Here is a 23,343-nt window from a genome sequence, read left to right as displayed (position 1 = left end):
CACGTGTTCCACTTTTTTTTTTCATTCATCTTTTTCTATCTTTCTTTTTATTGATATTATTATAAAATGTGATAATATTTATATTTTAATTGTTAAATATTATTTTATATCGTTTTTGTGATTAACTTTTTAAAATTAGCCAATATTTTTGTTAAATTTGTTTATTAATATTTCGTTTTTAAATATATATTTAATTTTTTTATATAATTAAGTTGCCTACCAAAACTAGCAATTTAAAATTTTAAAACTAATGGACACAATTTAAATTAAACAAATCAATTCCATTCATTTTTAAAAATCAACACCTTAATGAATTTTACTCCTAACTTTGTATATTTTAATAAATTTGACAATTGACACCGTAAAATAGTTTTACATTTGACGCTTAAAATTAGTTTACATTATGAATGCATTTTTTTTTTCTTTAAATTTTAACTTAACCCGTCAAAAACATTAACGAATTTTATATAAAAAAAATAATACCGCTATTTCTTTCCAGTCATTTATGCAAATTTGCCTAACAAAACCAAAGAAAGTGAAAGTTTTAAGTAAAACAAGCAAATTTGTTCATTAAATCTTTCAAAAGCAATTAAAATTTATTAGTCTATCTCTGTCTATTATAAACCTTTTAAATAGATAATAATAATAATAATAATAATTTTAATTACGAACACTAAAGTTTGTTTGTATGAATCAAAATATTTAAAATATAGTTTGGCCTTTCATTGCAAGTATTATGTTTTCAGTGTAGAAGCATTGGAGAAAAAAAATAAATAAATAAAGACGCTATGAGTAGATATTTTATTACACTTAAAAAGTTACAGAAATCTGGCTTGTGGGAACATGTCTTCCTTTTTCCCTCTTTGATTCAAATGGCGAAAACCCCATAAACCCTAACATCTGGCGCTACTGAGTGATCGTCATGTTTTCTTGCGGAACGAAGAAGAGCAATGCTCGCGTTCGGAGAGAGCAAGGTCGCGGTTCGGCGGTGGCAGATTCTCCGGTGACTCCTGCGCGAGCCTCTTTCAACGACAGCGCCGTTCCAAATCGTCCTAGCTCCGGCACTCCTGCTCCTTGGGCTCCTCGTTTATCTGTGCTTGCCAGGTACTCACTCATTCGCTTCTTTGCCGAAATCTGCCTCGAAAATCGAGTTCTGCTTCTGACTCTTTCTCGTTTTCCTTGCGTAGGGTTCCCCAGGTCAACCGAAGTGGAAAAGGAGACGACGCTGATCCTACCAAACCTGTTTTCGTCGGCGAGTTTCCGCAAGTGGTTCGAGATGAGCAGAATATTTTGCTGCACAAGCGAATGCCTGGTGAGAACAATTTGACTTGTCTCTTTATTGCGTTAGTTGACGCGTATGTTAATTCCTTCAGATTTGAAGTAAATTTAGTTTAATGTGTTTGAAATTATGGTGTAACGCAATGCAGCCAATGATCGCGCGTGTGGTGGGATTGACAAGTGCACATCACTCGCCTGGATTATTTGCGGGAACAGGGTCTACCTATGGAGTTATCTGTCCCCGGCATCCTCCGTGAAATGTTTGATCCTTGAAATTCCTCTGAATGATGGTGATGTTAGCAGAAATGACTCTGGTAGTTGGTTGCTTCGTGTTGTTAATTGTGATGTCGCGTTTGTGGGAAGGAATGAGGTTGCCAAACAGTGCACCTCTGCTGCTGTAGTTTTGTGTAATTGTCAAACTCGGGCTGTTTTTTATTGGCCAGACATTTATTCTCAGCCGCTTGCTCCGGTAACTAGTATAGCATCTTCGAGTGAGCTGGGGGCTGTTTTTACTTCTGATGGGAAAGCTTCCTTCAACAGGCAGCGGCGACAAAGTAAATTAGCAAGTGGTTTGAGTGGATTGTTCACGTTTAACTCAATGATTGCTTCTAGCGTTCCCAATCGTAAGTTTGCATGCGTTGCCCTTGCGTGTAGCTCAAGTGGTGAGCTCTGGCAGTTTCAATGCACTCCTACTGGCATTGACCGAAGGAAAGTGTTTGAAAATATTATGCATTTCCAACCTCAACGGGGTGAATCAGTTCAAACTGTCAGCAATGTGGGGTACCCAAGGTCTCTGACTTGGGGTTGCCCGCGTTATTCTATTCAGGAGACAAATAGGCAGTTCTTGGTATTAACGGACCATGAGATACAGTGTTTCAAAGTAGAGTTTGATTGTGATATACCTGTTTCTAAGCTTTGGTCTCAGGAAATTGTTGGAACAGATGCTGAGGTTGGCATTAAGAAGGATCTGGCTGGTCAAAAGAGAATATGGCCTCTTGATATGCAAGTAGATGATCATGGTAAAGTCATTACTATTCTTGTTGCAACCTTCTGCAATGACCGGATTAGCAGTTCAAGCTACATGCAGTATTCTCTCCTAACCATGCAATATAAATCAGTGCTGGGTTTAGAGACAACAAACGACAAGGTTTTGGAGAAAAAATCCCCTATTGAGGTGATAATGCCAAAAGCTAGAGTTGAAGATGAGGATTTCTTGTTTTCCATGAGGCTTCGGATAGGGGGCAATCCTCCAGGCTCTGCAGTCATAATATCTGGGGATGGAACAGCAACTGTCTCCCATTATTATAGAAACTCTACACGACTCTATCAGTTTGATTTACCCTATGATGCTGGTAAAGTGCTAGATGCTTCAATCCTTCCTTCTGCAGATGATTATGAAGAAGGTGCATGGGTTGTATTGACAGAGAAGGCAGGAATATGGGCAATACCAGAGAAAGCTGTCATTCTTGGAGGGGTGGAACCACCTGAGAGAAGCTTATCTCGGAAAGGCAGCTCTAATGAAAGATCTGCACAAGAAGAGATAAGAAATCTTACATTTGCAGCTAATGTTGCTCCCAGAAGGGCTAGCTCTGAAGCATGGAGTGCTGGGGATAAACAGAGGACGGTTTTGAGTGGGATTGGACGACGAACTGCTCTAGATGAAGAATCAGAAGCTTTGTTGAATAATCTTTTCAATGAATTTTTATCATCTGGTCAAATTGATAGGTCTCTTGAAAAGCTAGAAACTTCTGGTTCATTTGAAAGGGATGGCGAAACCAATGTTTTTGTACGGATGAGCAAATCAATTGTAGACACCCTAGCTAAACACTGGACAACTACCAGAGGTGCAGAGATTTTAGCCATGGCCGTTGTTTCCACCCAACTCTTAGAAAAGCAGCAGAAACATGAAAAGTTTCTTCACTTTCTTGCCTTGTCCAAATGCCACGAAGAGCTGTGTTCTAAGCAGAGTATGAAATCTGCAGTCTATTCACCAAAAGTTCATTTACTGTTATTTGATCCTCAAACATTTAGTTGTTAGATGATGTGGATTTCTGACTCCGTATATGCTTAATTTATCTGCCAACCTGCTTTATAAAGTAAAATTAATGAGCTGCCTCCTTAGAACTATTTGTTACAGATTATGCTGATGGTAAAATAGTCAGAGTTTTAAGGATGACTTTATGCAAAGTATATCATAAGTAATGCCACAGAGTGTTTTTTCACTAATAGCTTTTTGACTTTTATAAATTGCAAGAAATGAGATGAATATAATCTCAAGTATCATTTAATGTTCCTTTGACTCTGCGTCGTGTTTGAAAAAAATGAAAGGCATGAGGTTTATGCTGTGACTAAATGCTTAGAGGCTTAGTTTTCTTATTTCTTAACCTCACATGTGAGTTTTAAAAAAAGAGTAAGCTATCCTAAAATAGATTCGGTTGTTGACTAGATGCCTTTTGTAATTTAGATTTTAGGTATGCACATGGGTTCTTAATTCTTGTTGTTTGACTTCGTAGGGTGGGATTGTATGTGAAGACACATTATTTATGATTTTGTTAATTTATGAATCTGCCAATCTTTTTAATTGATGTATAGATTAAGGCAGTGAATAAAGAATTATAGGTTTAGGCAAAATACAAGATAAAAGCAGCACATTGACAACAAGTGGATATAACATGACTTTATGATGCTTTTTTGTTTGCCAGGACATGCCTTGCAAATTATTTTAGAGCATGGTGAAAAGTTATCTGCAATGATTCAGCTGAGGGAGCTACAAAATCTGATCAGCCAAAATCGATCAACTAATGTTGACTCCTCAAATTCTAGTTTGGACATTCAGATGTCAGGTGCCCTTTGGGACATGATACAGTTAGTTGGTGAGCGAGCTCGTCGAAACACTGTCCTTTTGATGGATAGAGATAATGCAGAAGTCTTCTACAGTAAGGTTTCAGATCTTGAAGATCTCTTCTACTGCTTAGATAAAGAGTTAGAATATGTAATAAGACCGGAACACCTGTTAATGATCCAGATCCAGAGGGCATGTGAACTCTCTACTGCATGTGTTACCATAATTAGGACATGCTTCAACTATAAGAATGAGCACAGATTATGGTATCCTCCACCTGAGGGTTTAACTCCTTGGTATTGTCAACCTATTGTACGGACTGGGATTTGGAGTGTTGCTTCTGTCCTGCTTCACTTGTTAAATGAAACATCTGGACTTGATAAAACCTCAAAATTGGACTTGTATAATAATTTGGAAGCACTAACTGAAGTTCTGCTTGAGGCATATTCTGGAGCTGTTACAGCAAAGAGTGAGCGTGGAGAAGAACGCCAAGGTCTGTTAAATGAATACTGGGAGAGACGAGACACCCTTCTTGAATCTCTATATCAAAAAGTTAAAGAATTTGAAGAGGCTCACAAGGTTATTGTTTTATTTTGTTTACGTTATCCTTGCAATCCTGGTGTGGAATTGATATATGTTGTTCAATTGGTCTTTTGTACAGGATTCGTTTGAAGTAGCTGGAGAGCAGAATGACGAGACCATAATGAAGCTTACTTCACATCTACTATCAATTGCTAAACAACATGGATGTTACAAAGTTATGTGGACAATTTGTTGTGATGTGAATGATTCGGAATTACTGAGAAATATTATGGTATGACTGATTTTATTCATTGTTGTCATGTTGGACACCCATGTTGCTTTTATTCCCTTTTTTCTAGGTGTTTGCAAATACAGTGATTGTTTTCTTAGCATATCAACCCAAATATTCTGTTACTAATTGGGACTTAGGATTTGAAAAGACCCTGGGAAGAAATATTTGCACTTCTAAAACTATTGTCTATAAGGAAGCAACGATATGGTTTTATCCTGATCTAGAGCTAGAGTCAGAACACAAAATGCCTCTTAAAATAATAAAGATCTATTAATTAAGAATCAACCGCAGACCTCACAGTTCCACCAAATTTTTACAGCTCATGTACTCCTTCATTCTATTTAAACCTTTATATATTATATGAACGAGCTCCAAAGGAAAGACGATGCAAACAAACGTTAACCAGGCATCCAGAAATTTCTTTTATCAATATGGAAATTTCTTTTATGACATTCTTCTCCAATGTTCAAGCACAATGTAACATTTGATATTTACAAAAAAATGGCCTTATTTTGGACACAACACTGGAAATGAGTTACTAGTAGTAATTGAGTCGATTTCGGTTACATTGCTGACAACCCCCAATGTCAAATAAAACTTTGGCCTTTCAGGAAAAGTTGGTTACTGGAAAATGATAATTTATGATATCCATTTTTTTCAGAAATGTATTCTTGCTTATGTCTCCGATGGTTTGTGTGCAGCATGAAAGCCTTAGACCAGATGGGGGATTTAGTTACTATGTCTTTAAGAAACTCCATGAAAGCAGACAATTTTCTCAACTTTTAAGGCTAGGGGAAGAATTTCCCGAAGAGCTATCCATTTTCCTGAGGGAGTATCAAGATCTTCTATGGCTTCATGATTTGTTCCTTCATCAATTTTCCTCTGCTTCGGAATCACTTCATACATTGGCGCTCACACAAAACATGCATTCTAATTCAGTCGCTGAAGAGAAAGGAGAACAGGAGTGTCAGAAGACGAAACTAAAATTGACTGACAGAAAAAATCTTTTATATCTATCTAAGATTGCTGCCTTTGCAGGTATAGTGCTGTGTTTTTCAACTGTTATGGAGATTACTTCCTTTCTCTTCATTCTATTTTATATTTCTTTAGATCTCTTCCTTCAAATTCTGATAGTAACTTCTGAGAAAACTGGAGTTAAATTTATGGTTGCACTCATCTTTTAATGTTCTGTTACTATAAAGGCTGCAGCCTTTTTTCACTTTTATTTATTTTTGGGAGTTGGTAATTATCTAGATGTTAGAAAACTTTAAATTGCATTAGAATATATTAAAAGTATTCTTGTTGCCTTGAATTTGTTTTAGCTCTTGATCTTCTGTGAGTTGTTGTCATTCCAGTTCCTTTGTCTTATCCTCTCTATTTAAAGACTGGCTTTGTTTCATCCTATCTTGCCGTAGATTAGCTCCATTTTCATCCTGTCTTCCCATATATTGGCTCAATCCAGATGCAATTTGACCCATCTAGATGTGCAATATGGTCTTTGATCTCTCTTATAATTTTTCTCTGTCTAATGTGGAGTCTGGTATCTCTTTATTTGATGTCTTCAATTTCAGATACGATTTGGCCCTACTGAAATTGTAGGCTGGTCGTTTCCATTTTTTTTTTCTATCTCCTATCTCGCTTTCAGTTTAGCCCTTGCTGATGTGTAGTCTGATCTGCCCATGATCCTAGATACGATTTTTCTCTCAGATGAGTAGTTTTTGTGATCTCTGATAACCTCGCATGCTATTATGTCTAGTTGTAGTAAGTTAAATGGAAAATATCTAATATCATCTTGGTTGTATCGTATAGATTTGTACTAATAATACTTTAGTACCTCGGATTAGCTTCCTTATTTACTTATTTAATCAGGATGAAGAGTCACTTACAAGTATAATAGGGACCAGTGCCTTGTACCATATCACATTAAATCATGTTGACTACTCATACGATAATCCGCACAATTTCAACATTTTGCTTCTACTACAAATATGTTCCTCTACTAACATCTTGAGTGTTTAAAATCATGACCGATGCCACTTAATGTAGCAAAAATTGTTGTGTCGTTTGGTCATTGATTGTGCCCATGATATGGGAGACAAAGCTTTATATATTGTTCAAATTTAGTTGTGTTTAAAATCATTGGATAAGGATTGGTATTAGGAAGTGAACTTTAAAACTATCGTTATTGACTTGTGAGGTGATGCTTGTATTCACTTATATACTTTAATTTGACCTTATTTTATTCGACGTAAAATCTCTAGCACACCTTCTCAGGCCGAGGATTGAACCTCTAGTGTGCAATTAGATATTTGTGGGTAATGTAATAGCAACCCTATAGCGGGTGACGTGATAGTCCCGATAAAACTCATTAGAATATATTGATACTATATTAGTAAGTAGGTTTAGGTGTAATTTAATCTTACAAAATCGATTTATAAGTTGAGATTTACATCTTATGTGTATATTATGATTTAATCTATGTGTTCTGTTTCCATTGAACACTGAATATTTTGTAAGTTAAATATCTACTATTTTTGGGATGAATAGACATTAATAAATTGCATTTGCTATAAATAAATCCTTTTCTTTGGTACAGCTGGCAAGGATGCTGGTACTCAAGTCAAGGTCGACCGCATTGAGGCTGATTTGAAGATTCTAAAACTACAGGTAAGTTTGAGCGACTTCTGCATATAGTCTTGTGTAACTGTTTTATTTGCCCTTGAGAGATTAGATTAGTGAATTAATATTTACTTTGTTTCTTGAGAACTTGGTTTGCGCTGGTAAATAAGCCTTGTTGCACTTTTTTAAAACTCCTCTTTATGCTTATTTTTGTGCTTTACCTGTAGGAGGAAGTAATGAAGCGTTCTCATTCCATTGAGGATACGCAACTAGTTCAAGATGAGCTGCTTCATCCTCTAGACTTGATTAACTTGTGTCTCGAAAGTGAAGATCAAGAGTTAACTCTGTGGGCCTTTGACGTTTTTGCATGGACTAGTTCCTCGTTTCGGAAGATAAACAAAAGCCTTTTGGAGGATTGTTGGAAAAAAGCTGCTAGTCAGGATGATTGGAGTAAATTCTACGATTCATACAGAGCTGAAGGATGGAGTGACCAGGAAATTCTGCAAAACTTGAGAAATACCATACTTTTCCAGGCTTCAAGTAGGTGTTATGGACCTCGAAGTGAAACATTTGAAGAAGGGTTTGACCAAGTATTGCCCTTGAGGCAAGAAAACATGGAGGGTAGTTCAGTTGAAACAATATTGATGCAGCACAAGGATTTTGCAGATGCTGGCAAACTTATGCTAATGGCAATAATGCTTGGTAGCGAACATGGTGGTGACATGAGAATCGAAGAAGGGCCTTCCCCAATGGATTAGCGTGACTAGAGATCATTCCTAACAAGTTGGTGTAGGTTTTGTGCAAGCATGACGTCTGGAATATTCATTTGTTGTTGTGATCATTCCTCTTCCATGCACTGCATTACAACACAACCCTGCATGAGATATTGATGAATGGTAATGGGTAGAACAAATGCCGTAATCACAACAAATACGCCAATATCGAAAGTGAAATGCTTCTTGCATACCGTTTTTGCATACCACTCCGGAAACATTATTGTTTGGTAAATGAAAAATTGTGATTTTTTCTATATTCAAAACAAAAGGAGCAATGTAAGAATGGGGCAGTTAAAATGCCTTGCAAATAACATTGTTGATATTGAAATCGAAATTAACTAGATCATATCAGTACAGGTACATCAAATGAAAGAAAGATGGTGTTTTTATCATTGGTGAAAATATATTAACTGAATGAAAACAAGTGCTTAAAAATGTCAGTGACTCTCAAATTGTCATCCAATCTAAATATTTGAATATTGACAAATCTTTTCATTTTTGGACATCGGTGAGATGTCCTAGATTTGTTTCTCATAATGATTTTCATAGATTTCTTTAGAAACATTTCTTATCACTGCTTTACCAACCTTGAAACTAAAATTTGAGAATAGAAAAACTTAATACAAATAAAGGGAAAATAGAACATAGAAAGTCTGTAACTATGTTTTGTTGTGCCATTGTTTAAGAGTAATTAAGGAGGATGAAAGTCGTTGACTAGTAAAACGAGTTCTTTGACTTTCTGAAAAAAAAAAATTATTCAAGAATCGTTTATTGTGCTTCAGAAAATAAGTTTCGAAATTGGTGGATGCAGGAAGTAAATGTCAGCAAATAAATGTGGTCTGCTATGGAAAATTACGTTCATCCGTCCGGAACACGACTAGTATGCAAATATGACATTTAAGATGGTATTATGAAAAAAAAAATGTTTGACGTCAAAGCTCCTTAAGATAATCAATATAATTTATTAAATTCAATCATCAACGATATGAGATATCGTTTTGTAAATTACTGTTTGGTGAGTGTATATAGTTTTGTTTTTAAAGATACTTTCAAGAATTGGGAAAATATTGTTTTTAAATTACTTCTAACTTCTAAACGATATAATTTTTAGTGTACAAAGTTAAATCCTCCGTTTCTGCAAAGGAAATAAATGTTTTTATTTTAAAGGCCACCGATAATTAAATTTATAAATAAAATATTATAATAAATTTTAAATATAACTTTCAATCATGTGTATAAATTGAAAAGACAATAAATAAGCAATATGAATTATTTTAGTTGTATTAAAAAAATATATTGATACTTTACAAAAAATATTGTATTTCATTAACTTACTCTTATCTATAAGATAAAACATTAGTAAGTATTAATATAGCTTGTATATACTAGAGAAGCCGAAAATTATTATAATAACCAGAACTGAAAAATCATGTTGTTAACTTTGCTATTGAAGTATAATTTGAAATATTCATTCAAAATAATCAATAACCATAATTTTTCAATTAGTTGTATAACAACTATCAATACTTTTATACTTTATATTTTAATGTATACTAATGATATTTTGTTCACACATTTATTTTCTCATTGTACCTAAGTTTTATCTATATTTTGTTAGATTATTTTAAGAATAACATCTTAAGTTTAAAATTTAAAAATAAATTTAACAAACTATGAATTATTTACACATTTTCTGATTTCTTATGCATGTATACAAGTTGCAACCTTATCCATTTTCAATCATTAATCATAAACTCATAATACATAAGAAGGAAATTTCTAATCTCAAAGCAAGATGATTCTGCAACCAACACATAAAATAATGATTCATGAATAACACCAATATACTTTAAGAGATACGCAGAAAAGAAAAATTAACATTTTGATGATGAAAAGTCAAAAAGATAGAAAAATGAAAAATATATACTCAATATATCATTGTTTTCAAAAGTATAAATTATATTAATAGAAAAGAGTCTGAAATCCAGTTTTTTTAAAGGATAATGATATTTAGACAACATTTTTTTTTATAACATTTTAACATTGATTACGTGTCAATCTGTGATTGGTCAAAAATTACTCCATAATCAATAATAATAATCATAAACATTATTGTGGAGTAATTTTTGACCAATCACAGATTGACACGTAATCAATGTTCAAATATTATTAAAAAAATGTTGTCTAAATATCATTATCTTTTTGAAGTGCTTTTCAATCTACCTTCTTAATTTGAATTAAGAATAAAGGTTAACAACATGTTTTTTTAATATTTTATCGATTAATATTTATTAAAGAAATGTGTATATCTTATTTTATGTCTAATAAATTATTATACATTTTATTTTATTTTTAATGAATTCCACCATTTATTTTTAACTTTCTAGTACATTTTACACAATAAAAAAAAGTTAAAAATATACGTAACATTTATTTAATATAAATTGAGATTCCGTTGAGAAATGAGAATATTCTTATTTTAATCATAATATATTTTCTAGAAAGAACAATTAAAGATAAGAAAACAAGTACACTGTCTTTTAATTATAATGAGAATCTTTGTCACTTCGTAATTTATCTTACAATGACGTGTGAAAGCTTACTCACTTACAAAATTACTGCACACTTAAAGTGTATACCAATTTCTCAACTCATAAATATTAATTACTTTTTTGAAAAAAGAAAATTCATAAAAATACCAAAACCACTGTTATTTTTCTTTTCTCTCTGCAGTTTAAAACATCAAAATTATATTTTTACTAGAGCATTGTTTGGGAAGCGTCCTCCTCATTTCTCATTACACATATGGTGTTTGTCATTCCTAAGAAGAAGCACAACGCGTTAAGTGTAAATTGAATTGCAATTTCATTTTTCTTTTTTCTTTTAGAAATAAGCTTAAAAAGTTGCATCTAACCCATCAATGGCAAGGATGCTAAGTGGCACATATCCGTCATCACATTTTAACGATCTTAGCCACGATACCCTTGATTTTCACAAATTTATCAAATTTATCAACACTTTGATTTAAAGATGAAAAAAATAATTGGTGGACATGAATATCTACAAAACGGGCACGGGTATAGGATATTTTAATATTCACTTTTAAAAAGGTTAGGTACAGATCGTATATTATCCGATCTGCGAATATTTGTTATTCATAAAAATTAGTTTATATTTATTTTTTAATTAAATTTAATTAAAAATAAAATAAAATTATATTTTATTAGATTAAATTTAATTAAAATTAAAATTTAATTTATATTATATATATATTTTTAATTTTATTTAAATTTTACTTTAAAATATATAATATTTTTTCGAGTATCTGTGAATTTTAAAATATTTACAAATATTTTCTAAACAGATATAGAATAAATAATGAGTCGAATAACAGATACAACTTTATCTAACAGATCGAATTGTAAATAAGCACTCTCCGTACCCTACCTTGATCCACAGATAAATTCAGTCATATTCAATGGCTAATTTACGAAATCTTCCAATAGCATTTCTAGAAATGTTAAAAATATATGTACCTCTATTCATAATAAATTAAATATCGGCTAAGAAATGAGAATAATCCAAAACGCGTATTGAAAATTTGACATTTTGCATAGTTATTATTTTAGACTGCTTGAATAAATGAGTTCAAAACTAAAGCAAGGCAAGAAAACAATAGTGTACCCTGTCTTTCAATTTAACTAATAAATATACCCTTGAAGCACGGAATTCTAGATATGAGAATCTTTGTCATTTCATAATTTATCTTACAATGACGTGTGCAAGTTCACTCACTTACAAAATTATCGTACACATTTAAATTCTATATAAATTTATCAACATGTAACTATTAATTACTTTTCTGGAAAAAAAAAATTGAGAAATATACTGAAAACAATGTTTTTTTTCTCCCCGGTTTAAAATATCAATGTAGTACATCAAATTCAAGCTCTCATAATTTATATAAACTATTACGTTATCAATACTTTATATAAAAAAAATTATGAACCTAACTATGGACTTATATTTATGCATTACATTATGGCATTTAAATAACAAAAAAAAATATTTATATATTACAGTGATGGCAGTTGCAATCACTTAAATTGGTTATGGTACGAATTAATTAAAGATGAACTTCCAAATAATTTTGAAAAAAAAAAGTTATAGATATTTATGGCCATTGGCCACAAAGTGTTTGGTACTGAAACGCTTTGTTAATGAAATTTAGATAAAACGCGTGAAAAAGAAATGCTAATGGTAAATTGCTTCAGAATTTCCAAGCCGGCCTATGTTTGATAAATGATTTTAAAATTAAAAAATTGCGTCCAAAAATCACTTCCAAGGGCCTATAAAAAAGCCCCTTCCTCGTGCAAATTATCATATCATCACTCTCACTTCGAGCAATTGAGTTTCACTTTCCAATTTCATCTTTTGAAGTGTCTCTGACACATGCTCTGTCTCAGGGTCTCATGACTCATCTAGTTATGAGATTCCACAGAAGAAAGAGAGAGAGATGAAGAGTGGTTGATTGGAGAGTGTAAGAGAATTGAGGTGTGACATAATGTCAAAATATTGTTTTTTGCCTTCTTGCTAAACACCAAACTCCGCGTTCTTTTTGTGAGGATCAAGTGTGTCTGAAAAAAATTCTACTTTTGGATTTGTTTTCCTAGAAAAGGTTGTCCAATCATTGTTGTTGTTCTTGTTTTTTTATCTTGCTGCCAAAACAAGGAGTTAACTAAACTGTCAGAGACATGTCCAAAGAAAGTATGTCCTCAGCTGGTGGTGATGGTGGTGCCAGCATTGAACTTGGCGCTGCCTTACTTGGTTCTACTACCCTCACCAAGGGGAAGTACAACAGGATATGGCGTAGGAGTTTATACATAAGGTTCCTCATCTCCACGAAGAAACCATCAACTTCCAGTTGTAACCATGACTCTCCACCATCACCATCTCCTGCTAGAACCTTCTCTTCCAAATCCTATGTCACACTTGATATAGAAGAGAGCATTAGCAGTGATACTGATGGAATTGTGAAGGACCAGGGCTTGATTTCTCTTCCTGGGCTTGGTGGTCAAGGTCAACACACACAGGTAGCAATTCATCCATATATTTGGTCGTTTTGATGGTGTTTGGTAGATTCCCTGTGGTTTACACTCACCGAACTAGACTTTATAAATTTTTGGTTTATTGAAGTGTTCAGGATGAATCTACTAACTTTTGTTCCTGTGTGGGTTGAGAGAGATGTGTTTTGCTGATGGGATTTTGTCTTTATGAACAGGGGCACGGTGCTGTTGATGAGGGGAACCCCACTGTACCGTTACCAGTTTTTGGAATAGACTTTTCTAAGTCTTTATTGAATAGCTATAAATGCTACCGTTGCACAATCTTGATGCTGTTGGTCTCAGCTGGGTTGTCATTCACCATAGACTTCAAGCAGGAGGGACCTAAACATGGTTGGCATGATGGTGTTGCTATATTATTTGCTCTTGTCCTGCTGGTTCTGGGAAAACCAGTTGCAAACTTTTTCTGTGAGAGGAAAAAGTTGAAATTGAAGGAGAGAAAGCAGGAGTTGGAATTCAGAGTGAAACGAGGTGAAGAGTCCCTAGTGGTTCCCGTATCTGATATTGTGGTGGGAGACACAGTGTGCCTGTGGCCAGGCGATGAGGTTCCAGCAGATGGTGAGCTCGAAAGTGATGGCATCCTTGTTCTGGTTGAGCTTGAGGAAATAAAAAGCAAACAGAAGGGGCAGAATTCGTTTCTTACATCTGGTTCAAAGGTGATCGGGGGCCAGGGAAGGATGTTGGTAACATCAGTTGGAACCAAAACCAGTTTGGCTAAGATAGGTACCTGTAATTCTGAAAGGAGGGGTTTGTTGGAAAGACAAATTGAGAAGCCAATTTCTTACATTGACATGGCTGCACTTTCTATCTATGTACTGGTTGCATTTGTGGTGTTGATTCGCCTAATTTGTGGAAAAGACGGGAGCAATGCAGGCTTGCCAGAAATGAAAGGGAAGGTCTCAATTGGCCTGTTTATGCATGTCCTTGAGAGAACTTTTCTAAGACCCCAAGGAAGGGTTTCCATTTTAACAGGTCTTGCTACTGTTGCAATACTTTGCGTTCAGCATGGAATGCCATTTGTGGTTACCATTTCTCTTAAGTACCAGATTGAAAAGGAAGTACGAAACCAAGATGTAGTTCTTAATGATTTGTCCGCTTGTACGACAATGGGGTTGGTAACTGTGATCTGTATTGATGTATCAGGGGAACTCATATCTAAACCAATGGAAGTTAGAAGAATATGGATGGGAGAGAAAGATATCGGCATGGTCGAGGGATCTGAAACAGAAAAACCCGTGCTTGACATGCTTAAACTAGGGGTTGGTTTATCAGTCCTTGCACCAGAGATTTATCTTTCCCCTGTGTTCAATTCACTTGTTTGTTGGGCAGAAACAACATGGGAAATGAGCATGAGATCTTTCACAGAAGAAAAATTTGACATTCTTAAGCACATCAAATTGAATTCTGGCAAAGAAGTCAGTGGGGTTTTGGTGAGAAAAATTGGGGACAGTGAAGTTCTGCACTTGCACTGGAGTGGAGCTGCATCCACAATATTGGAGATGTGTTCGAGATACCATGACAGTAAAGGGAATTGCCACGCCATGGAAAATCAAAAAATCAAATTTGGGCAGGTGATTAAAGAGATGGAGGATAGTGGTCTTAGATCAATTGCTTTTGCTTATAAACAAACAGATGGAGAAGAACTTGAGCAAGAAGAACTGATCTTGTCTGGACTGATAGGCCTGAAAGAAACTAGTCAAGAATCCATAAAATTAGCTTTGGAAAATTTCAGAAATGCTGCAAATGTACAGATCAAACTGGTCTCAGAGGATGGCATCGAGAAATTGGAAGGCATTGCTCGTGAACTAGGACTAGAACATGATGTTGTGCTAGAAGGTAAACAACTTCAAGATTTGAATGGGGAAGCTAGATTGGTCGAAGTGGATCGAGCCCATGTAATGGCAAGATTCCTTCCTGAAGACAAACTTCTCATGATACAGTGCTTGCAAGAGAAAGGCAAGGTGGTTGCATTCATTGGGACAAGGTTGAGAACTAGTCTTACTTCAGTTCTAAAAGTAGCTGACGTGGGGATAGTGCTTGATTCTTTAAGCACAAGAGTGGATAGAGATAATTGTGACATATCTATCAAATGCTTCAGTGCATTGAAACCCGTTGTGATAGCTGGCAGAAGTAAATACCACAATATTCAGAAGTTCATTCAACTCCAGCTGACATGTACCATTTCAGGATTAGTCATAACCTTAATCACAGCCTGTACTGGAGATTCCCCGCTTGCACCGTTCCAGTTGATTTGGGTGAATGTTGTTGTGTGCATTCTAGGTGGCCTAATGATGGTAATGAAGTTAACCAACGAGGAACAACTTGCTAAACAACCATCTGATAACAGGAACCAAAATATTATAGCCAAAGAAATTTGGAAAAGCATTGCTATTCAGGTACTATATCAGACTTCTGTATCAATGATACTTGAGTTTGGGGGACATGTTACTGACTGGGAGAAAAAAGTTAGGGAAACCATGATCTTTAATACCTTCTTATTGTGCCAGATAGTCAATCTGCTCAACACCATGAAGTTGTTGAGAAAGGAAGTTCTTGTTCAGAGCTTCTATTTCTTGGGGGCCTTAGTTATCTGTTTTCTCATGCAAGTGGTGGTGATTGAGTATGCTAAAGGCCTGTCAGATTGCATGCACCTGAATGTTACGAGATGGGGTATCTGTGTCATGATTGGTGCTCTTGCATGGGTTTTTGAGTGGAGCACGAAGAATATTCTTCCAGTTATTCTGAATCCCAGCACCAATTATTCTTCAGAATTCAATACTTCACCTTCTTTCTTTCTTTCTCCATCTTTTCCATTTCTGATGCTACTTTTGTTCCCCATAGGACTGATTTTTAGTCAAATGGGAATGAACATGACACTTCGTTAGTGGCAGGGATATCGACTTTACACGCCCACTGACTTTAGTCTGTGTATAATACTGTTGTTGCATATGTATGTCATCATTTTGTACTCATCATAGAGTGATCATGTAGATAAAGCTTCGTTAATTCATCATGTCTTTCCCACTGTAAATCAATGTGAATTAAAGCAATTACAGATTTATTCATTGTAGTTTCATTAGAACTTCTTGTTTCTCATATTGTCTCCACTGGTGCATCGCTTACCAAGTTTGCCTTGAAAAAGGTAAAATAACGTAGAAACTGAGTGAAGCCCAAAGTATTTTTCTTCTTTTGCAAACCCTTTCAAAACTTTGTTGCATACGTTGAAAGATACGGAAATTATTATGATATATAAGTTTAGGGCAAGAGAGGATAAAGATAAACTAAAGTACTGTATAACTATAGTGAATCTTGAACCTATATAGCATCAAGAAAAAATCTCAACAATCCCCCTAATGTAGTGTAGGGTAGACTGAGTGTCAATCCAAGAAAATCATGTAGCTATTTTGTGTAGATTTTGCCAAGAAAACAATGCAATGAGTGGGGGAATATATAAACAACAATAACTAGTCTATAATGACAAAAGAAACTCATGCAAGGAAACTAAAAGAGTGAAAGCAGATATGCAGATATACACAAATGAACATCAAGTGCTGAAATGTAAATTAGTGAAAGTAGGTATAAAGCAGGAATGGAAATCAAGTGTAGAAACGTAAATCAACTGCAGAACGGGAAATTGCACTACTGAATGTAAAAACAGGTTGGAAAGTAAATTCTGGAATTGAATTCAAATGCAGAACTAAAAATTACATAAAGCATAATAAACAAAATATCATATGAGACTATTAAAAAATTAAATTACCAAGTTTATTTTTTGAGTGACCGTTTTTAATTTTTTTTTATTTCATATATTTTTTTAAAATTTAACCATTTTTTAAATAAAATAATTATTTATATTAAAAAATTACCTACAAAATAAATAAAAACTATTTTTAATTATAAAAATGTATTTATACTTTACAATTTTAATTTCATTATTTTTTGTTATTGTAAAAGATGTATTTCCACTGGTAAAATATAAATTGATTTCATTTTTAGTTGATATTTTTAATTTTTATTTCTTAATTTTGGTGGACCTTTTTGTGTGGCTTACATTAACCATTTTTGAGTTGTGCATATCGTCATCGACCATGGCCCCTGTCAACCTTCTATCTTCATTCTCCACAACACACTCACAGAACCAAAGAAAGAAGAGACCTTTGCCAACACAACACAGGCATGGCCACCACTGCTTTCCAGCAATCAGCATTCGCTGGTCAAACAGCTCTGAAGCAGGTCAATGAGTTTGTCGGCAAAACCGGTGGCTCCGGCAAAGGTCGCACCAACATGCGCCGTACCGTCATGGTTGTTCCTCAGAGCATTTGGTAAGTGCTCCAATTGCATCCATCCATGCACCTTCTTGTTATTCTGCATAATGTTTTATTTGCCTGCTCTGCTCAATTTCCTCCTGCAATTCACCTTCACCGACTCAACCTCCTTGTTCAGGTCCTCTCTACATTCCTCGCGAACCTTCCCTCGGAATCGAAGCCTCGTTGTCAAAGCCTCTTCTTCTTCTTCTTCTTCCGACGACATTTCCCGGAGTAGGAGACGCTTCCTCGCCGAAACCGCCGCAATATCGGTTTCGCTTCCTCACTTTCCGGCGAGGGCCGAAGACACGCTGTCGGAGTGGGAGAGAGTGTACCTCCCTATCGACCCTGGCGTCGTGCTTCTCGACATTGCTTTTGTCCCCGACGACCCCAACCACGGTATAGTAAATTCGTAATATCCTCTCGCTTCGCCTTAGATGCTGTTGTTTTGGTTTGAGTTGGAGTTGAATGAATGAGCGGTGTTCGTGTTTTAGGTTTTCTTCTCGGGACGAGGCAAACAATTCTGGAGACGAAGGACGGAGGAAACACTTGGGCTGCGCGTTCGATTCCCTCTGCCGAAGATGAAGATTTCAACTATCGCTTTAATTCTATCAGTTTCAAGGGGAAGGAAGGGTGGATAGTTGGAAAACCTGCGATTCTGTTGTACACTGCTGATGCTGGAGAAAGCTGGGAGAGGATACCTCTCAGTGCTGAACTTCCAGGGGATATGGTTGGTTATGGTTACCCTTATGCTTTGTTATTCGTTCTAATTTTCACAACATTTCTATGTTGTGAAATTTGTGCTGAAATGTAACGGGATGTATTACAGGTATACATAAAAGCGACTGGTGAGAAGAGTGCAGAGATGGTGACTGATGAAGGTGCAATATACGTTACTGCAAACAGGGGTTACAACTGGAGAGCTGCTGTTCAGGAAACCGTGTCAGCTACTCTTAACAGGTGAGTTTCCGATAATGCACAAGTGTACATGTATGCATGGAACTGTCATGGATATGGTGTAGTGTAGTAATGCTATTCTTTCAAAACATCAAGTGAAGGTTAACAAAATTGAAATGTTTGAGTTTTTCTATAGGGCGATTGTTGATGGGTTTGTGTGTTGAAAAAGTTTGACTTATTTGGCTTTGTGCTTCAAAAACTCGTTCATTGGGTTCTCCTTTGTATTATGTGAACGTTCAGCATTTTCAGTTTTATACGTCAAGGCATTTATCTATCTGTGTCACTTCTTCAGAACAGTTTCTAGTGGTATTAGTGGTGCAAGCTATTACACCGGGACTTTCAATACTGTCAATCGCTCTCCGGATGGAAGGTATGTTGCAGTCTCAAGTCGAGGCAACTTCTACTTAACCTGGGAGCCTGGTCAGGTGAGGATTTTACTTCAGGATGATTTGGTTTTTTTGGGCCTCTGCTCCTGGTACTTGTGCTGTGCCTTTCCCAGAATTTGAATTTTGAGAAAATGTTCGCCTGAAATGAAATTGTCAATATGAAAATTCTGAAGTAGCAGCCATTAGCTGGTCAGGTGGAAGAGATTACATCAGTTTTATTTTTTTACTGAAAATATTTTCTTTGATGCTGAGTCTTCTTTGGTGTAGGGCCCAAAAAGTAAGCTAAAGTGATGTACAAAACTTTCCTATTGGATTTGCCCTAGAATTTTTTTTTTGTATATTTTTTTTTTCATCCAGTTGTCCATATATAGAATATACCTCCGAGGAAAAATAATTATTTAACAGAAAAAATCAGAGGATTTTCTCTGTTTCTTTTTCACCAGCTTTTTTACTGTAAAAAACATTTCGTCCTTTCTCAATGCATAATGATTCTAAAGTCTATGGTGATGCATGAGCTCTTCTACAGGATATATATCTCAGATAGTGGCTTGTATAGATTATTTCTTTTCTATTTAACCATGAGATATCACATTGATTGGTGATTTGTCTTCTGCATAGTATTTGGTAATAACTGTTTTATTATATTTAATTTTCAGCCATTCTGGCAGCCACATAATAGAGCAGTTGCCAGAAGAATACAGAACATGGGATGGAGAGCTGACGGTGGTCTGTGGCTTCTTGTTCGTGGAGGTGGTCTTTATCTCAGCAAGGGCACTGGGGTAAGTAATTCTGAGAATGTCATTCCATAGTATGAATGTGAGATAAACAGTCTTCCATTTCACTGCTTACCAATGTCATTGTGGATAATCTTTTAAATAGTTTCTAAGTCTTAAATTAGCTTTGAATTTTGTTACCTTCCTCACTCAAGCAATAGTGCATGTCTGGAAATGGATTGATTTTGGAAAATAATTATTGCCCAACACAATAAATTTATCATATTTATCTGTGTCTCCAATTCAACTCGCCAAAAATGTTTGAGTTGCACCTTGTTAAACTAGGGAGAAGTTGAATAGGGTTATAAGAATGAAACCCTTTCTAAGAAAGCACTGACGTGCTTGAAACGTTTTTGTTTTTGTTGTTATTGTGCTAAATAGGATAGATATCTAAAGTGATGAACTAAAATCTCTTGACAAAAGATAATTGGCTCTGTTGCACTTTTTTCTTGCTGCTTCATTTCTTTTCAAATATGAGCAAATATATATTATTGTTTCAGTTAACTGAAGAATTTGAGGAGGTTCCTGTCCAAAGCAGGGGTTTTGGCATTCTTGATGTTGGATATCGTTCAACGGTAAAGTGTTCCTTCACTCAAATAATTGCTTTATTAAGTAAGCAATTCTTGCTTGTAACAGTCGAGCCACAGGTTCCAAAAGAAAAAAAGAAAGAAAGAACATTTGAAATATGAATGCTGCCTCTACAATTCTTGCAATATATTTTTTTTAATTTTTAAACCAGAGCACCACGGAAGCCATTCTTTTGTATATATAATTTGGTAAATTATGTATACAGGATGAGGCTTGGGCAGCAGGAGGAAGTGGTATTCTTTTGAGAACTACTAATGGTGGCAAGTCATGGATCCGCGACAAAGCTGCTGACAACATTGCTGCAAATTTATACTCAGTGAAGTGAGTTTAGCTATTACCCAGCTTCAAATTTATAATTATAGCTATTTATTTTTGTCTATCCTTTAAAAACTAAAAATTAAAATTTACTTGAACAAGTTCCCTGCCCAACCACACTAGGCTCCACATGTTGCCTTTTTTTCTTTCTTCAGATTTTATCCCATACCCTCATGTTTGAGAAAACTCCTTAATTGTTTTAACAACATTACACCAATTTCTCCTAATTGTTTGAAAAATGTTATGTTTGCCCTTATAAAGGAGGTTGTTTTGTAAACGTTAAGAAAACAAATACATCATGTGCAATCTGAAAAGATACTAGGAGTAGAAGTAGACTTTTATATGTTATATGTTTTAAAAATAACAGATTTTCTAAGAAAGAGTATACAAGAGTTTTGAGAATTTGTTGGTGTTACTTTGAAGGTTATAAAACTTGTGTGAGTAAAATGATGTATACTTGATGCAGGTTCATCGATGACAAGAAGGGATTTGTATTGGGGAATGATGGAGTTTTGCTTCGCTTCCTTGGGTAGAGTGGTTGTCTCGACCGAAATCCCAATGGGATGACTAATTAAAAACAAAAAATTTTACAAGAGTTTTGAGTCATTACATATTTTGTAAAACTACGAAAAAATAGAAAAGATAATACGAAACTGAATTTTGGATCTGGTGTTAGTCTAAGGTATTTTAATTAAATGTGTGATTTTTCAAAATATTTAACTGTTTAATAAAATAAAAATGCATTGTACAAATAAAGAATTTTATTTTATTTTAGGCTTAATACCTTCCTTGGTCATCGTATTTGTGTGAAGATCTCAGTTCTGTCTTCCAGTTTTGAACTGTCTCAATTAGGTCATAATTTTTGTAAAAATGCAGACATTTTACCCTAACCGTTAACTGATCTCAAACGACGTTAAATTTAGCTGACGTGGTATGCTGACGTGTTGGCTTAATCCCTTCTTGGTCCTCGTATTTGTGTGAAAATCTCAGTTCGGTCCTCAAGTTTTGAACTGTCTCAATTGTGTCATAATTTTTGTAAAAATGCACACATTTTACCCCAATCGTTAACTGATCTCAAACGACGTTAAGTTTAGCCAACGTGGTAGCCAGAGGACATGTTGACATGTATTATTTAATTATATGAATTATTTTTTAAAACAAGTCGTGTTTCACGTGACACAATGCCTATTATTTAGTTTATTTGAATTAGGGATTTTATTCATCTATCTGAGAATCAGGGATTTTACACATATTATCTTGTCGGCTCAAAAAATAAAGTCACCGGAAAACTCGTGTAACCAGTGCAATCAGTCTCACAGCCTTTTCTGCAAATGAACCAACTTGGTAACCTATAGGTTCATCACTGGCCTTTAAGCTATTTATTCCACTAATAGCAGAAGATAATTGTTGCACAATGAGATCAGTTAGCGATTGAGGTAAAATGTGTGCATTTTTACAAAAATTAGCGATTGAGGTAAAATGTGTGCATTTTTACAAAAATTATGACCCAATTGAGACAGTTCAAAACTTGAGGACCGAACTGAGATTTTCACACAAATACGAGGACCAAGAAGAGATTAAGCCAACACGTCAGCATACCACGTCAGCTAAAGTTAACGCTGTTTGAGATCAATTAATGGTTGGGGTAAAATGTGTGCATTTTTACAAAAATAATGACCCAATTGAGACAGTTCAAAACTTGAGAACCGAACTGAGATTTTCACACAAATACGAGGAAGAAATGAGATATTAAGCCTTTATTTTATTGTGGTAGGATTAATTCTTGTTTTTATATGTTTTTATTTATAATGAAAAATCATGGTTTATATAGTTTTTAAAAACTATTTGAATGTGATTTGATTTTTTTTTTTAACTTTTAACATCTTGTCTTTTGTATTTTTTGAAAATTAATAAAATGGGTGTTAGACGAGAGGTTTTTTTATGTTTACATTTGTCTTTCAAAATTATTTTTTACATAAAAGTTTTTTTAAATTAAAATAATTATTTTATCAACTTTTTTTATTTTTTTATTTTGTTTATATTCTTTAATTTAATCATTTTTAATTAAATAAATATAAATTATTTACAATAAAATTATAAAAATTATTTATATTTAATTTTATAATTATAATAATAGTAATAGCAATAATTTATTTTTTATTATCAAAAACACATGTATTTTTATTAGTTAATATAGAGGTATTTTTGTTAACATTTTATTTTACTCTTTATATATCAGTTTTTTAAGTTAAATTAATTGTTTATTATTTTACTTTTTAAAAATTTGACTTTTTTTTCTGAATGGATATTTTTTTTTAGATTTAACCATTTTTAAATTAAAATAACTATTTATAATAAAAATTAAAAATAAATAAAATCCATTTGTAATAAAAATACAAAATTTATTTATATTAATAATTTTATTATTAAAAAAGTTAACAAACATGTTGACTATGTGTTTTCACTCTTTATTAATGCCATTATTTTATATGCATGTGTATCAGAGAAAATTTAATTTTAATGTATATATACACATTCAAAGAAGTGAAAAAGAATTTGATTAAAACA

General features: G+C 34.3%; 3 protein-coding genes across 5 annotated transcripts; all 3 read left to right on the top strand.

The window, feature by feature from the left end:
* The first annotated feature begins 794 nt into the window (after positions 1–794).
* LOC106764855 (nuclear pore complex protein NUP133) lies at positions 795–8,680 on the top strand. Its single transcript, XM_014649280.2, has 8 exons — positions 795–1,104; positions 1,188–1,312; positions 1,428–3,245; positions 3,981–4,699; positions 4,782–4,934; positions 5,636–5,972; positions 7,531–7,601; positions 7,781–8,680. Exons 1-8 carry the CDS (start codon positions 923–925, stop codon positions 8,309–8,311), a joined length of 3,936 nt encoding a protein of 1,311 aa, XP_014504766.1. The 5' UTR covers positions 795–922; the 3' UTR covers positions 8,312–8,680.
* A 4,019-nt stretch (positions 8,681–12,699) lies between these two features.
* LOC106763129 (calcium-transporting ATPase 12, plasma membrane-type) lies at positions 12,700–16,502 on the top strand. Of its 3 annotated transcripts, none has more exons than XM_014647322.2 (3): positions 12,700–13,422; positions 13,611–15,848; positions 15,960–16,502. In XM_014647322.2, exons 1-3 carry the CDS (start codon positions 13,084–13,086, stop codon positions 16,335–16,337), a joined length of 2,955 nt encoding a protein of 984 aa, XP_014502808.1. In that variant the 5' UTR covers positions 12,700–13,083; the 3' UTR covers positions 16,338–16,502. The 3 variants fall into 3 exon arrangements, with proteins under 3 accessions (XP_014502808.1, XP_022637488.1, XP_014502807.1); XM_022781767.1 differs by having other exon boundaries at positions 15,964–16,088; XM_014647321.2 differs by having other exon boundaries at positions 13,611–16,502.
* A 1,026-nt stretch (positions 16,503–17,528) lies between these two features.
* LOC106763078 (photosystem II stability/assembly factor HCF136, chloroplastic-like) lies at positions 17,529–21,490 on the top strand. The gene is made up of 9 exons (XM_014647250.2): positions 17,529–17,774; positions 17,896–18,155; positions 18,251–18,486; positions 18,586–18,716; positions 19,006–19,138; positions 19,756–19,878; positions 20,373–20,447; positions 20,666–20,781; positions 21,242–21,490. The coding sequence occupies exons 1-9, from the start codon at positions 17,629–17,631 to the stop codon at positions 21,306–21,308; spliced, it is 1,287 nt and encodes a 428-aa protein (XP_014502736.1). The 5' UTR covers positions 17,529–17,628; the 3' UTR covers positions 21,309–21,490.
* Positions 21,491–23,343: the final 1,853 nt, after the last annotated feature.

The sequence above is a fragment of the Vigna radiata genome, chromosome 6, assembly GCF_000741045.1.
Source record: "Vigna radiata var. radiata cultivar VC1973A chromosome 6, Vradiata_ver6, whole genome shotgun sequence".
NCBI classification, from domain to species: Eukaryota; Viridiplantae; Streptophyta; class Magnoliopsida; order Fabales; family Fabaceae; genus Vigna; species Vigna radiata.
Note: the sequence above shows the minus strand (reverse complement) of the source record. Positions and strands in the feature narration are given on the sequence as shown.